This window comes from Condylura cristata, unplaced genomic scaffold, assembly GCF_000260355.1.
Source record: "Condylura cristata isolate star-nosed mole 26May11 unplaced genomic scaffold, ConCri1.0 scaffold00011, whole genome shotgun sequence".
In the NCBI taxonomy this organism is placed as follows: domain Eukaryota; kingdom Metazoa; phylum Chordata; class Mammalia; order Eulipotyphla; family Talpidae; genus Condylura; species Condylura cristata.
The window spans coordinates 26780917-26795244 of NW_004567112.1; the positions used below are offsets into that span (position 1 = coordinate 26780917).

The window sequence follows — 14328 nt, forward strand, 5'->3', positions numbered from 1 at the left end:
AAACCTCAGGTACAGGTTCACTTCAAGTTTGAAGGAAAAATTTTAGGCAGTTTTTGTTGTAAGTCATTATGTCTTGCTCCTGTAACTGTTTCATGCACAGATTGATTGCCTTTTGCACCCAGACAATTCTTGCAGAAAACCCTAAACTTAAAGTATTTTATTTATCATTCTGTGAATCTATCTTAAGAAAATGAACCAATATTCAGAAAAGGCTTTTTATATAGCCACTTCAAATCCTTTTTTAACTAATGGAATATGTGAGAAATAAATAAATGTCAAAAGATTCACTATTTGGTTATATTCATATTAATTTTATAAATTTTGTCTTTTGATCTTTTGGAGAAACCTTTTTTTTTTTTTAAGATTTATTTATTTATGCATACAGAACTGGTGTACAGGCCAGAGATGCAGGGGTGGTGAGAGGATTCACCAGAGACAGAGTGGGGAGCCTATCAGGCAGATTGCAAAGTAACCTGCTGAGGGGAGCAGCAAGCAAGACAAGAGAAGTCTGCTGTGCCATGTGGGTCACCTCCAGGGCGGGGATCGAACTCTCACCAAAGCAGTTGGGCCAGCTTTGCAATGCTGCACTTAAACCCACTGCACCACCAAGAGGGCCCTCTTGGAGAAATCTTTAATCTTTATGTGTAATAATACTAAATATTAGTAGCATAGTTTTAACATCTGAAGAAGACCTTTCTATGGATATACATAATAGAATCGGATTGTGTCTAGGTGCTACTAACGTCGCTCTCTGATTTAAACTTGTCATTTTAAAATGATTATAGACCCACAAGAACTTGCAAATACCATACAGAGAAGTCCCACATGCCCTTCACCCAGGTCCCCCGACAGTTGAATTTAACCTAACTATGGTGTAGTATCAAACCCAGAAACTGACCTTGATATAGTGTGTATATCATTTATGCACATTATCACATGCACAGATTTCTGGAACCATCAAGATGTAGACTTCTTGTAGACATCACCACAAAGATTGCCTTGGTGCTAACCCTTATAATCACCCCTAAGCCCTGGTAACATTAATCTGCTCCCTGTATATATAATCTCATCATGTATAGAATTTTATGTAAATAGAATCATACAGTATATGTCCTTCTGAATTAAGTTTTCCTCTTTTGGAATAATAACCATTGCATTCTTCTATACCATCAGATATGTCACTAGTTCACCCCTTTCTATTGGTGAGTAGGATTCCAGGGCATGAATGTACCTGTTTGTTTATTCACCTGCTTTACCACCTTAAGGTTTTTCTGTCTGGGAATATTACAAATACAGCTGCTTTGGAGAACCTCCCCTCACCCACACTTTCTGTGAGAGCTGGCTGGGAAGGACCCCACTCTCTCAGCAGTGGGATAAACACAGAACTCAGGACCATCCAGAGAGATGTGAGTGTGGTGATGCTGGAGACCCAGTTGGAGAGCATCTCAAGCATTTTTATTAGAACTTCTGGGCTTATGATCTGTAACCAAAAGTACCTTGAAAAATACATTTTCTGTCCCTTAATAGCCTCAGCTATCAAATAACAATTTTAAAAAGTCTTATGTTAACAGGGGATTACATATTCGTTCACTCAACAATGTGTTTATTGAGAGAGTAAGGAACAGGAATTTAAGGGAGTGCAAAGGCCCTAAGGTCGCAAAGGAATTAAATGGCCAATATGTTCAGAGCATGACCCTGGCAAAGTGGGGTGGGGAAGAGCAGGGTCAAATGAAGTGGGACAAGGAGTCTTCGCAGATGAACTTCTCAGATCTGGGGTGGAGTTGGGGGTTGAGAACCACATGATGGGGAACCACTGACGTGTTTCAGGCAGAGAAATCACATTCTCTAATTGACCTTTAACTGCTGTGTGGAGTGGGCTTGGGATAATGGAGCATGCGTGGAAGCCAGAGAGGAAGTTCCTGTAAAAGATCAGGAAATTTTTGGTGACCCATGTAAGGTGGTAACCATGGGGAAAGGATGGATTTTGAGAGATCTATCTGGATATAAAAGCAATTGCAAGGCTTAGTCATGGAATGGGGTGGAAGTTAAAATCAAGTGTGACCTCTAGTTGTTTGCATAAGGCTAATATAGGGGTATCCGTGGGGAAAAGGAACAAGCTGGGGACAGGTTGGGGCTAATCACTGAGGCTAAGCAGTCGTCAAAGAGGAAGGCTTAGAGCTGAGCTCCAATCTGAGGAAACTCATCAAAATACAGGTGGTATTTTGCAGAAATAAATAAAACAACCTAGGAGAGGATACAAGAGAAAAGGGCCCAGAGCTAAGCCAGGGACCTCCAACATTTAAAAAGTTACAGAGCACAAAGAATCTTTCTCACTTCCTTCAGACCCAGACTTGGAAAGATAAAAAAGTGAACTATCATCATGTGCTTTTCCTAAGAACTTCTTTAGCTGATATTTAGTTGATTTTCAACCTTTTCTTGTTTTCAGATATACACATTTAATGCCTCTAAATTTCCTTAGAGGTTGTGATGTTAGCTACATATGATGTTTTAAAAAGTATTGTTTGCTTGGCATTCAATTTTAAATATTTTATAACTTCCATTCCAATATCTCCTTTGAGACATAAATTAGTAATGTGTTTTTCAGTGTTTAGATGGATGTCCTTTATTTTTAACTCTCTTTTGTTATTGATAACTAATTTTATTGCATTGAGATCAGAGAACTTTGAATAATATCGATTTTTTAGAGTTTGTGTAGTCTTCCTTTGTAAAATGGGAATCACTCAATTTCTATAAACATTCCATGGGTAAAGGCTTCTATGTCCATCTATTATATCAAGCTTGCTTTCTGTGTTGCTCAAAATCTTCAGTCTCCACTAATAGTTTGTTATTCCGCTTGATTTGTCCTTTTCTGAGACTGATGTCATAAAATTTTCACTAAGACTATGAATGTGTCAGATTCTAATAGCACAGATTTGTTTGTTTGTATCCTTTCAAACTTTGCTATTAGGTGTTTATAGACTCAAAACTTTTGTTATCACTGTGCTTTATTCCTTTTATCATCTTGTAACAGCAATCTTTCCCTCAATAAGGCTTTTTTCACAGTCTGTCTTATGTTGTACTAATGTTACTTCACATACTTGCTTTATTTTAGTTACTATTTGCCTGTGATATATTTTTCAGTATTTCTTGGCTTTTACATTTTAGGTTTATCTTTTGGCAAATAGCTGTAATTGGATTTTTAAATATATATATATAACCGAAGAACCTCTATCTTTTGATATAGGAATTTAATCTGGACTTTAACTGTGACCACTGATATATTATACTTACTGTTACCTTCTTATTTGTGTTTATATTTACCATGACTATTCAACAGTTTCCTCCCTTTCTTCTTTTTGTTGAAGTTAGTAAGACTTTTTGACTTTATCTCCCTCTACTGGTTTAAAAGTTGTACATCCTACTCAATTCATTCCTTGTTACTCTTAAAATTTTCACATGCATAGTTGACTTAAAAAAAGAAGTATAGTGCTTCAGTGAGCAATACAGAGGGCTACCTTTGGCTATTAAGCATTTGAAATGGAATCCTTTGGACAATTAAAATTTCTATCTTAATTTAAATTTAAATTTAAAAAATATACGATACGGCATTGAAGAGGTTTTATATATGTTTGGAACAATTTTGTTACTGAATCATCTTTTTCAACTCTAACTTTTGTAAAATCCAAATATAGATGAAATATTTCCAAAGAAATTTAACATTCAAAATGAAATGTATTATAGAGGATATATACCAGATTAGGAAGATTTAAACATAAAAATAATATGAAATCACTAACAAAATTGTATTGATCACATGTTGAAATTATGTCTTACATATGCTGCATTAAATAAAATATATTGTTAATCTAAATTTACCTGTTTCTTTTATAATGCAACCACTAGAAAAATTGCAATTGCAATGTATCTCTGTTGGACAGTGATTATCTGAAGTGCCCCAGGAGTCTCCAGGCTCTAATTCCCCCCTTCTCTTCCACGTTTTAGTACTCCATATTAGTGATTGTGTCATGCGCGATTTTTTTTTTATACATGAGGATAATTCAGACTTACCAGATGTTTACTGGTTTCGTCACGCCCTGCACACGCGGCGTTCCACACTTGGCGGCTCAGCTCGCTGACCTCACGGCCTCCTGCGCTCCTCGGTATCACCAGCGATGCCCAGCTCCGGGCCCCTGCAGACACCCGCTGGCCAGGGGCGCGGGCCTCCAGGCCTGTGCCCGCCGCTGCTGCTCCTCCCGCTCGGTGGAGCGGACACGGCAGAAGACACAAACGGCAGGGAAGCCTGCTCTGCCCACACAGACCGCTGTCCTCTCTGCGGCGGACAGCCATGCTCACATTCACCCCTGCTTCAGGGCGGAACGGGATGACGCATCCCCCTTGTCCATTTTCCTTAGTCCCCTTTCTGACAGAACACCTGGTGTGCGGACCACAGCCTCTGGGGCAGCCTAAGGGCCTCAGTGCCCCTGCTCTATGGGCATGACCTGGCCAGGGAACTGATGGGCCTGACCTGGCCAGGGATCTGCTCCCCGTTCCGAGGGCCTTAGGGGGTCACGCCCCCATTCTCCTGCTCTCTTCACCACATCCTAGCAGTAGGCCAGGGCGGGCCTAGAGAGAGACAAATTACCTCCTTAAATGTTGTACCCTAAATGACTCACTCTTGTCCCAGCTCAGAGTCCCCCATAAAATTGAACTTCTCTTAGATGCTGCGTAGCCCCCCGAAGCCCCTGAGGTCACCAGAATGCCTGTTCCTGAGCCCACTCTTCAGACCGGAACTGTGCAGCCAGAAAACAGAGCAGTGTGACGAGAGCTCCACCTTGTGGTCATGACTGCCAATTGCAGTCAGGATTGCTTGGTACCTTTATTAGGGTGTTTCTTCTGCCATAAATGGGAAATCTTCTGCAAAAAAAGGAGGAAACAATCTTTGAACTTCAACATAAGTCTAAATTTTTACACACATAAAACAATATATGGTATTTCAATGTTCATTTTATATTTTATAACAACTGAAATGTTTATAATTAGAATAGCATAACTTAGCTCTGTAAATCAAAAAAGTTAATAAGCACTCTTAATTAGATGTGATCTTCAGTGTGTTTCTGGCTGGATTTGTGACTTCTGGTGTTCAGTGGCTCATTGTGCAAAGGCCTCAGGGAGCTTTTGTGATGACCCTGATTTCTGGTGGCTTCCAACCACCCTGAGCCACCACATAGAACCTAATTCACAATCAGTCAACCCAAGGATGGTGACAGCTCCCAGTTAGGGTGGGGTTCTCACTCGGTCATGCTGGCAGCGGTGGTGGGGAGCTGGACAGGAAAAGACTCTCTAGAGGCAGCCACAGGCCAGCTGCTGGTCACCTGAGAGGCCGTCTCACCAGAGGCCAACATCCTGAACATTAGCGATAGGCATGCTTTCTGCCACTTACTTGATTTTAAACACAGATGCAAATTCAGACACTGGGAGTGTTTGATTGTAAGTTAGCCATCCCATCTTTTTTTTTAAAAAAAAAAAGTCTACTTTTCAAGTTATCGCATGATATGAAAATTCATACTTTTTAAAGATGGGCAGGAAACCTAGTTTGAGAACTGCAAGAGGTTCAGCGACTAACACAGAGCATTTAGCTAAGTGCTTTGTATGATTTACCTCTCTCAATCCTTACAATAAGTCCCTGGAGTCAGCAGTACCGTTATCCTCATTTTACAGGTTGGGGTGGGGCAGGGGTGGGAGGGAGACTCAAACATATAACTAATCTAGTGACCTAGGTAAGTCGCTTGACTTTGCCTGACTCCAAAGCCCTCTTTGTGCCCTCTGCACCTCTTAATGAAGTGTGATCTGCACCTCCTGCCCCTCCCCTAGCGAGCCTGGGCAGAGTTAGTCCTGCACAGAGAAGGCCAGAAATGCTGTTTTCCAATCCAGTCCCCAGTAGGAGTGCCAGTGTCCAACACAGGACATTATGCCTTGCTTCTCAGAAATTCTGAGCGCTGGTCCAATAGCAGGCATGTGCCTCCTTACCTGAGCAGCAACCCCCTTCTACATGGCCTCGCTTGTCCTACTCTAAAAAAGCTCCAAGAACTGGTGGGATTGTATATCCCACTGCCTGGGGCTGGAGGGGTGAGACCACCTGTCTCTGCATCATCTCCTCCCTGAGGCTGGACTGCCAGAGACACTGCCTCAGCTCTGCCCACTTGCCAAATCAAGCTTAAGTCCATGGCCAGTCACGTCCCCATAGTCAGAGAGGAGAGTGAGGGGCACATGAAGCACAGGGGAGGAGGGGGTAGCTCTCAGAGAATGGGGTTCTCTGCCCCCCAGACACGCACCACCGGCAGGCGAGGTTAGCAAGAGATGCCTCCCTTCTTCACCCCTCATTTTTTCAAGAGCTTATAAATCTGGCACCTTGGGAAATGAATCACACTTTGTGACCTCAGTTTCCCAATCAGTCCAGGAATCTCGTGGATTCGCTTCATGCTGAGGCCTGGGAAAGTAACTGAGATACCTCCCCCTGAGCACCCTGAAGCTGTTCGCCTGATAATAATTGTTGCAGTCCCAACTTCTTTCCATATACTGATTCAGCTTTAGGGAGAAGACTCCTACGGGCACCAGGAATTCCCTGCTGTCCCCAAATAGCCCCAGGAGAAATGAGGCTTCTGGCGAGTGTGGAGGGATTTTCATCTCTGGGTTGGTGGACCCAGAGGCTGGGAGGGATGCGGATGCGGCCCGCGAGGGAGGCCCTGATCCAGGGCCTGGAGACGCTGCGCCTGCTGCTGGCCGCCAGGAGGCGCTCTGCACCAAGTCAAACCAGGACCTCATCTGTGCGCGCCCCTCCTGCCCCCGCTCTTCCTGGAAGAGGTCAGTCTCACCCGGAAAACATTTCCCGAGCCAAGACTGCTGCAGGCTCTTAGCGGGCCAGACAGGCCATCCACGCGTCCTCCCCAGAGATAGCCGGGAGCCAGGGAACCTGGATCTGACTGATGATGTTCGTCCTGGGCAGCTTCCTAATGGTCCTGCCCACCTCCCCTGCCCACTCGTCACATGGCGGGGGCAGGGGCAGGGCTAAGGCCAGGCCCGCAGGGTGAGGCGAGGGGGCTGGGAGCCCGAGCGCTCCCTCCAGGCGGTGCCCTGAAGGAGAATCATCAGGCAGCGGACAGAGGTGCCTGCTCCCCCGCTACCAGGTGAGCAGACCCGGGCCAGACACCTCGCTAGAATCTTTCCCCGAAACCTGACGGGCGCTTGCCAGCCAGGACCCAGATGCCCCCAGGGTGATGGGGTGCTTATTACCCGGTGTCACACACAGTAGCAGCTGGGGACTCTGGGAGATGAGTGAGGAGCCAGCAGGTACCCAGATGGCTAGGCTGGTTCAGGGTACGTGGGGATACTTGTCCACACTTGTGCCACACGCGGGTGGCAGTGAAGGCCACGGCACCCTGGGTTTGGATCTCCCCCCCTCCACCATGCTGAATTTTGTGACTTGGGGTGACCCACCATCCCATGGCAATACCTCAGGTGCTGCGGGGTTACTGTTGGGTCCAGTCAGCACCTCCCCAGTGCTCGGGGTCTCTATTACTCTCGCCTATTACTAACACCTGAAGATGGAGTGGTGCGTGGGTCAGAACACACTGGTCTGAGTCCAGGGTGACCTGGTGCTCCCAGGTCCTCCCCACGGTCAGCCCTTTTGCTCTGTGGCTCGTACCAATCATGCTCCTAGCTGAGTCATCCCCCTGCTCTCTTTCCACGGTGCTGCTTAGCAGGGGAGAAGCTATGCCCAAGCATGCTGAGCTTAGCTGGGTGTGGCCTGCTGTTCAACTCTGAGAAAGCTGGGTGAGGGCAAGGCCGGGGCTAAGTGGGTGATTGGAGAGCTGTTCTCCCATGCCCTCTGCCCCAGAGCTCATGGGCCCCAGGCCGGAGAGCAGAACCCTCCACACTGGCCCTTCTACCTGTGTTTTCCCCAAATCAGAAGCCTGTGCCCTGGGATGTGTTACTGCCACTGCAAGGTGGGGCCTGAGAAGGTTGTCTTCCAACTTGTGCCCTCCTGGCCACACACACACACACACACACACACACACACACACACACACATGCCCCACCTTGTGATGTAGATAGAGATAGTGAGAGGCAGGGATCTACCCAGGGCACAATGCTCACGCAGGACAGAGGTCCAGCTCACTGTCTCCCAAACAACTCTGTGATAGCAGGACTGAGATTGGGTCCTAGCCAGGGGAAGTGGAGAGGCTAGGAAAGAAAGTAGGAGAAATCTAGGAAAGAAAGTAGGAAAAATCAACATGCCCAAGGGGAAACACACACACACACACACACACACACACACACACACACACACCTGGCCCTGTCTCAACTATCTTTAGAACCATTCCAGTGTATTCTCCCTCCTCAGGGTCACGGTTCCCTGGTCTCTCTTCTAGCATCTATTTCCTATATCAACCCTTGTGTCTTAAAGCCAGCTCCCCCTAATTTTGGGGATGGCACCAGGCTGCTTTAGCCAGTCAATGTATCTCATTCCGCAGTCATCAGAATTGGTTCAGTGATGGATTAATGGCCCGATCAAGACCATGAGGCAAGAGATGCTTAGGAAGGTAGGAAGGGTACTCTCCTGAGCTCTTCTAGCGAGACACTGAAAGATATGATCTTTTTCCTGATTACACATGAAAGAAAAAGGATTAGCTCCTAAAGCTAATGTCTAGCATTTTTAAATAATAAAGCAACTTTATGACAATGAAGCAGACACCCCAAGAAGCAAACAAGAGGACTTGGGGGAGGGAAAAAAGAAAGCAGATGTAGTTGATATTGTCAAGCTACTGGATCTAGCCATTCCTGAAGCCCATATAATGAGATTTTTCCTATTAATGGACCCATTAATCTTTATTTTTTAAGTCAATTTTAATTGTTTTGTTTCTAGCAGTTGAAAGGTTTTTATCTGATTATTGCCTTTTCAACAACGGGGGGATGGATATTCAGAAGCTATAATACAAACTAATAGAATATAAGCTAAAATACAGCATGCCAATTAAATCCAAACTTCAGATCAACAATATCTTCTCAGTAGACATTATTACCCATTTGGAACTCACTTACACTAAGAAAGTAACTGATTATACTGTATGTTTATTTATTGAATCTGATAGCCCTATTTCAGTGCATGTTCAAATTCACACTACTTGAAAAAGGAAAACCCTCGACATGGACCCAGAGTTTCTCATTTGAAAGTGCATTTTGTACCAACTCACGACATGGACTACTTCCTCCCATTCGTCATTCTCCACCATCTCCCTCCAAGACTGTGCTTAGCGAGTGCAGAAGGCTGTCTCTGAGCCCCACGGCTGTCAGAGGTTTATTCTAGCGCCACAGTCCTCAGGCCTGTGACTCCTCAGACTCTCCACTCCTTGAACACCTTAGCTCTGCTTCCATTTCTGCCTCTGGACTTTGAGGCTCCATCTCTTCTCACTTTGCAATTTGCCCTTTGCACACCAAACCTCATTTCTCTTGGACCCAAGCACATGCTGGCTTCTCTGGTTTGGGCCTTGCAGATAAGCTGTCCCCACCTGGCTCCTTCTGCTCCCGGGCCTCAGGTCACTCCCTGGAGCAGAGTCTGTCCCTTCCCCACTACTGCCCCCATGCTCCTCTTGGAGAACACCAACAGCAGGAGCCGCCCATGGCTCATCAAGGCATGGAGCAGGGTGACACTGCTCCGTCACTTCCTACTGAATGCTGCCCAACTGCTCAAAGTCCAGGCTTCTATTCCTGTGGGGGTGGCAGCTCGCCCCCCCCCCCACTTTCCTACAGTCCCAAGTGCCAAGGCTTTGGCAAGGCTTGTTTTATCTGTGCAGCAGTGATGGGCTGTGCAATCACAAACACACTACAGCTGAATATTAGAGGCAGGGGAGCAAGGGAGACAAGTGGGTGATGGGAAGAACATTCTGGTGCATGTCCCGAGGAGTTGCTCCTCTGCCTATGTGAACTTCTATGGAGTTAGAGGGGACCATAGCCCCCCACTTGGACCTGCCTCCCCCTTACATTGCCAGAACCACTATCTCAGTGATGCTGAAGGCTGCAGAAACATCACTGGTCTATTTCCTGATGGGGGTTTTCCTTTTCAGTTTTTCCTAACTGTAAACCATGTAATCATGGTGCCATTTCGCAGAAATGGGAGGGGGGGCACAATATTAGCAGCCAGTGTGCAGAGTAAGGGTCTGCCTCTGCATGGTCCTGGGACCCCCTTCCTCCAGGGCTCGGGACCATCACCTCCACCGGCTCCCTGACATATGAGGGTCACGACAGCATCTGAAAGCCATGTGTGGGCTTGCAGGTTGCTATTTGTGCCATTTTTCAAGGATCTAGAAAATAAGGCTCCCTTCAGTCCAGGTCAGGTGATCACAAAGATCAAACAGCATCTGCCTTGTGTTGTAGGCTTTGGCATTTTATACCCACTAGCTCCTCAATCCGCCATTCACTCTGAGAGGGAATTGTCATTCCTGCTCCCATTTTCGAGATTTGAGGAACTGATACCCGCAGCCCTGTGACTTGTTTGAGGCTGTTCCAATATCCCTGGGTATATTTGCATTTAAGGGACTAATTCTTCACAACGAGGCTTCTAGTTTGAGATCCAAGAAAACACCAGATAAAGGGCATTCTAAATATATTTCTTTTCTATAGATGCTGATCTCCTGTTACTGGAAAACAGGAATTAGCTTGTCTGCTTGAGGATGTGGTTGGTTCTTTAGAAAAAGGATATACAAGAAATTTGCGTGTAGACGGCCAGCTTCACTATGCTGCCAACAGCTTCCAGCAGAAGAAGAGCGTTTGCAGCCAGATATTTCAGTAAGAATTTTATTTTATTCTATGTGTGATGTGACTACCTTTGCTTTTGCCTTCTTGCTTGAGGGGTGGGCAACCCAAGACCATCCAGAGGGGTTGTATTGATATTATGGGCTGAGAGCATGTAGGGGCATCTGTGGTCAGAGCCTGGCACCACCCTCACCCCTCACCTCGGGAGCTATTCTATGTCTGTTTGAATAAACAGCCTTCTTTATGGCCGTGGTTGTTGGGGGCCCTGACGAACAACTTGGGGTTCTGAAGGCATTCAGGGTCAGTGAGAACCGCACTGGGGATGGAGGAGGGCTTCCCAGGGAGAGCTGTGATTCCTTGTGGCTACTCTGTACCTGCTTGTAGATAGTGTAGTCAAGCAATTAGCTCAGAGCAAGGAGGAAGGTTCAGTAGCCCCAGGAGGTACTTCAGACAAAGTGGGTCCACCTTCTGGGTGTCAGATGGGTGGGTCACACATGTGCCATCTGTTGGGGGTCTCACAGGTGCAGGCTGGGTGGGTGAATTGCACAGGTGCTGGCTGGGAGGTTGTACAGTGACAGGCCATGGTCTGTGGGCCTGGGCACCCTCGGATAATGATTCTAATGGGAAGAGACTTGGGGTGTCATCAATACTCTGGTTGTATGCTATAGCCATGGAGGAGCTTTTCAGAATTTCCCAGTATTTTTAAATTCTAGATATTCAAGTTTAATCAGTCAGGTGTATCTCAGACATCAGTGAATTTTTTAAAACGAATGTGCAGCCAGGGCCAGAAACCACCAGACTGAGACCAGAGAGACCTCAGATTGCACACAGCAGCCTGAGTGGGTATTTGCAGGGACACGGAGTCCAGTTCTGTGATCACAAAGCCGGGTGGCCTGGATCGCACACGGGGTTGGGCACACGCTGGGGACATGCCTCACAAGGCCAGCTCTGGATGTCGCTGTCCCAGTAGTGGGTGGGACATTGGCCCCTAATGCCGAATGCCATGGGGGAGTGGAGCCTGTGAAAACTCCAGCTATTTTCTTGGGACTGATGTCACCTGGTTTGAAAGGAAAAGTTACCTGCTCTTGTAGAAATTTCCAATCATGAGATCTCCACAGTATAGTCGATGCTCAGATACTAACCTCTGAGGGAAGAACAGATGAGATACTGCTCAAGAGACCCTAAGGTAGACACTACGGCAGGGCTGATTCTGCAGTTGCACTCAAGTTCACATCACAAAATACAGCAACTCAGCGGCACTTGGTTCATTTACAATGTGAGCCACCACCCTCCAGTCCTAAGTATTTTCACTGCCCCACAAGCGATCCCTGTCCCCCTTAGGCAGTGCCCCCGCCCCCACCTCTACAGTCACTCGGCTGCTCTACTTCACTTCTTCAGCTTGCACTTGATTTTGCCCAGCTGGGAACCCACCCTACAACAAGAAGCCAGAGTCAGTAGTCCTGTCTTTGACACTGCCACAGGGAGACGTGCCTACAGCTCTCACGCATCAGTGGGCTCCACCGTTAGGAGCTGTGGCTGTGGCCCTGTCCTGCCAGTTCAGACCAGCGCAGCCCCTTTGCTCGCCAGCTGCCCAAGCTCCTTGCCACTGGTCTTCCCAGTACTGGCCCTGGCTGGGTGACCTCCTTGGGGGGCACTGCCCACTGCACATCTGGATCATGGTGGGAAGAAAGACAGTGGTGTCTGTCCAAGCCCACCTAGTGTCCAGAAAGAAGCACCCAGATTTGATACTAACCACTTCTGCAGACCCCCAATAACCAGGTCCAGAGCTCGTCTGCAGAACCAAGACCAGGGAGCACCTGGGCACCTTCACTGCACCCTCCCTTTGGCCTCCTCAACTCTGACTTTGCCCACTGGGCCTTTCTCTAGGGCATATCCTCTCCAGTCCCTGCTATGGGTGGCAGGGATATGAGGGACAAAGAAAAGCCAGGTCGAGAGGCAAGAGTATGTCCTGGGGTCCTCCCTGGGGGGCGCAGCAGGTTAAAGCACAGCACTTCAGCATGAGTTTGACCCTGCCTGCCCCGGAGGTGGCCACATGGTGAGGCAGACCTCTCTGACCTGCCCACTGCTCCCCTCAGCAGTGTACTTCATCGATCTGCCTGTTCTGCTCCTCACTCTGTCTCTGGTGAATCCTCTCACCGCCCTTGCCCCTCTGGCCTGTACTCCAGTTCAGTATGCATAAATAAATAAATCTTAAAAAAAAAAAAAAGAGTATGTCCTGGGAGACTCAGAGGATAAGAAATGAAATCGTAGGAAGGGGAGCAGTGGGACATAAAGAAGAGCAAACCTTGGCCTCTTTCTCATGGGCAGTAGGGAGCTATTGGAAGTTGCAAGCATAGGGCTGTTCAGGTCAGAATGGTTCAACAGGCAGCAGGATGTGAAGTCAGCTGCCAGCTGGGTGGCCACCTCCTCGGTGCTGATGCTGCAGGGTCTGCCCTTGGCCCCTCCATCGCCCTCCCTACTGCCAAAAGCACACGGGCCCCTCATCATCCCTTAGTTATCTCTTTAAACCCCTATATCCAAATGCAGTCATTCTGTGGGTTCAGGCTTTAACATATGAATATGTGGGGTGCCACAGCCCAGCCCATGGCGGAGAGGAGAGCACTGTTGATTTCCTGGGCCCTGGGCAGCAGCAAAGCCTCTGTGCCTCTGGACAGGGAGGCTGAAGGGCTGGGCAGAGCTCTTGGCAAGTGTCTAGACAGAAACTCTGGCAGATACACTCTCCTCCAAGGAGCCCAATGGAAACCCACACTTACCTACCCCAGCAACTGAACCAAGTAGGCGCTGAGTCAGGAGCTTTCGTTAGGATACCAGTTTCCTATGAAGATTTCTGTTCCTGTACATGTCAGAGAAATGACTTGACCCTGAGGATGTTGCGAAATGGCAACCCACGGCGAGACCTCACAGTTGTGCTCTCCGCAGCACCCCCACCACGCCCGCCCATGCTGTCTCTGTGCTGCCCAGCCTGGGAGGGTGAGGGGACAGGGCAGCTCTCCCACTGGGTAGATAAGGAATCATGGACCTCAGGTCACTGACTCCCGTGATGCATAGCAAGTGAGCAGCAGAGCAGGACATGGCCCAGATCTGAGCTGACCCATCTCTGGTACTCATGTGTAGCTCTGCCTTTAGGGACTTGACTGTACCTCTTGACCACAGCCATCAAACACCCCAGCCAAATCTGGGTGTTCCCCTTAGGCTCCCCACAATATGATTCTGTTAGCAATAGACACTGGCTTTTCTCAGTATGTTAGATGGCGGCCAGGTAATACTGTCAGCCAGTTACCATAGAAACAAGCATGGGAGGAAGGAGCCTTCTGGCAGCTTGGGAGAGAGGTGAGGATAAACATGGGTACCTAAATGCCAATGGCACTGACTTTCAGGTGCCTGCCCTAGTTGTCATCTGAAAGTCTGAAGACCAGCTCAGCCCAAAGTTAAGAAATGGCCCCACCTCTTCTGCTCAGACCTCTGCAGTCTCCTCTTAGCTCCCAGTGTAACTCCATT

The 14328-nt window shown here is 47.5% G+C and overlaps 1 protein-coding gene across 3 annotated transcripts in view; it reads left to right on the plus strand.

Moving 5' to 3' along the window:
- Nucleotides 1-6979: 6979 nt before the first annotated feature.
- Nucleotides 6980-14328, plus strand: part of ARHGAP22 (Rho GTPase activating protein 22) — a 142076-nt gene continuing 134727 nt past the window's right edge. For 2 of the 3 annotated variants that reach the window (XM_004680668.2, XM_012723704.1), the window contains exons 1-2: nt 6981-7184; nt 10678-10842. In XM_004680668.2, the coding sequence (XP_004680725.1) occupies nt 10791-10842 (52 nt within the window). In that variant the 5' untranslated portion in view covers nt 6981-7184; nt 10678-10790. Of the gene's footprint in view, nt 7185-10677; nt 10843-14328 lie in introns of all 3 variants that reach the window. The other variant, XM_012723702.1, reaches the window with a different exon arrangement.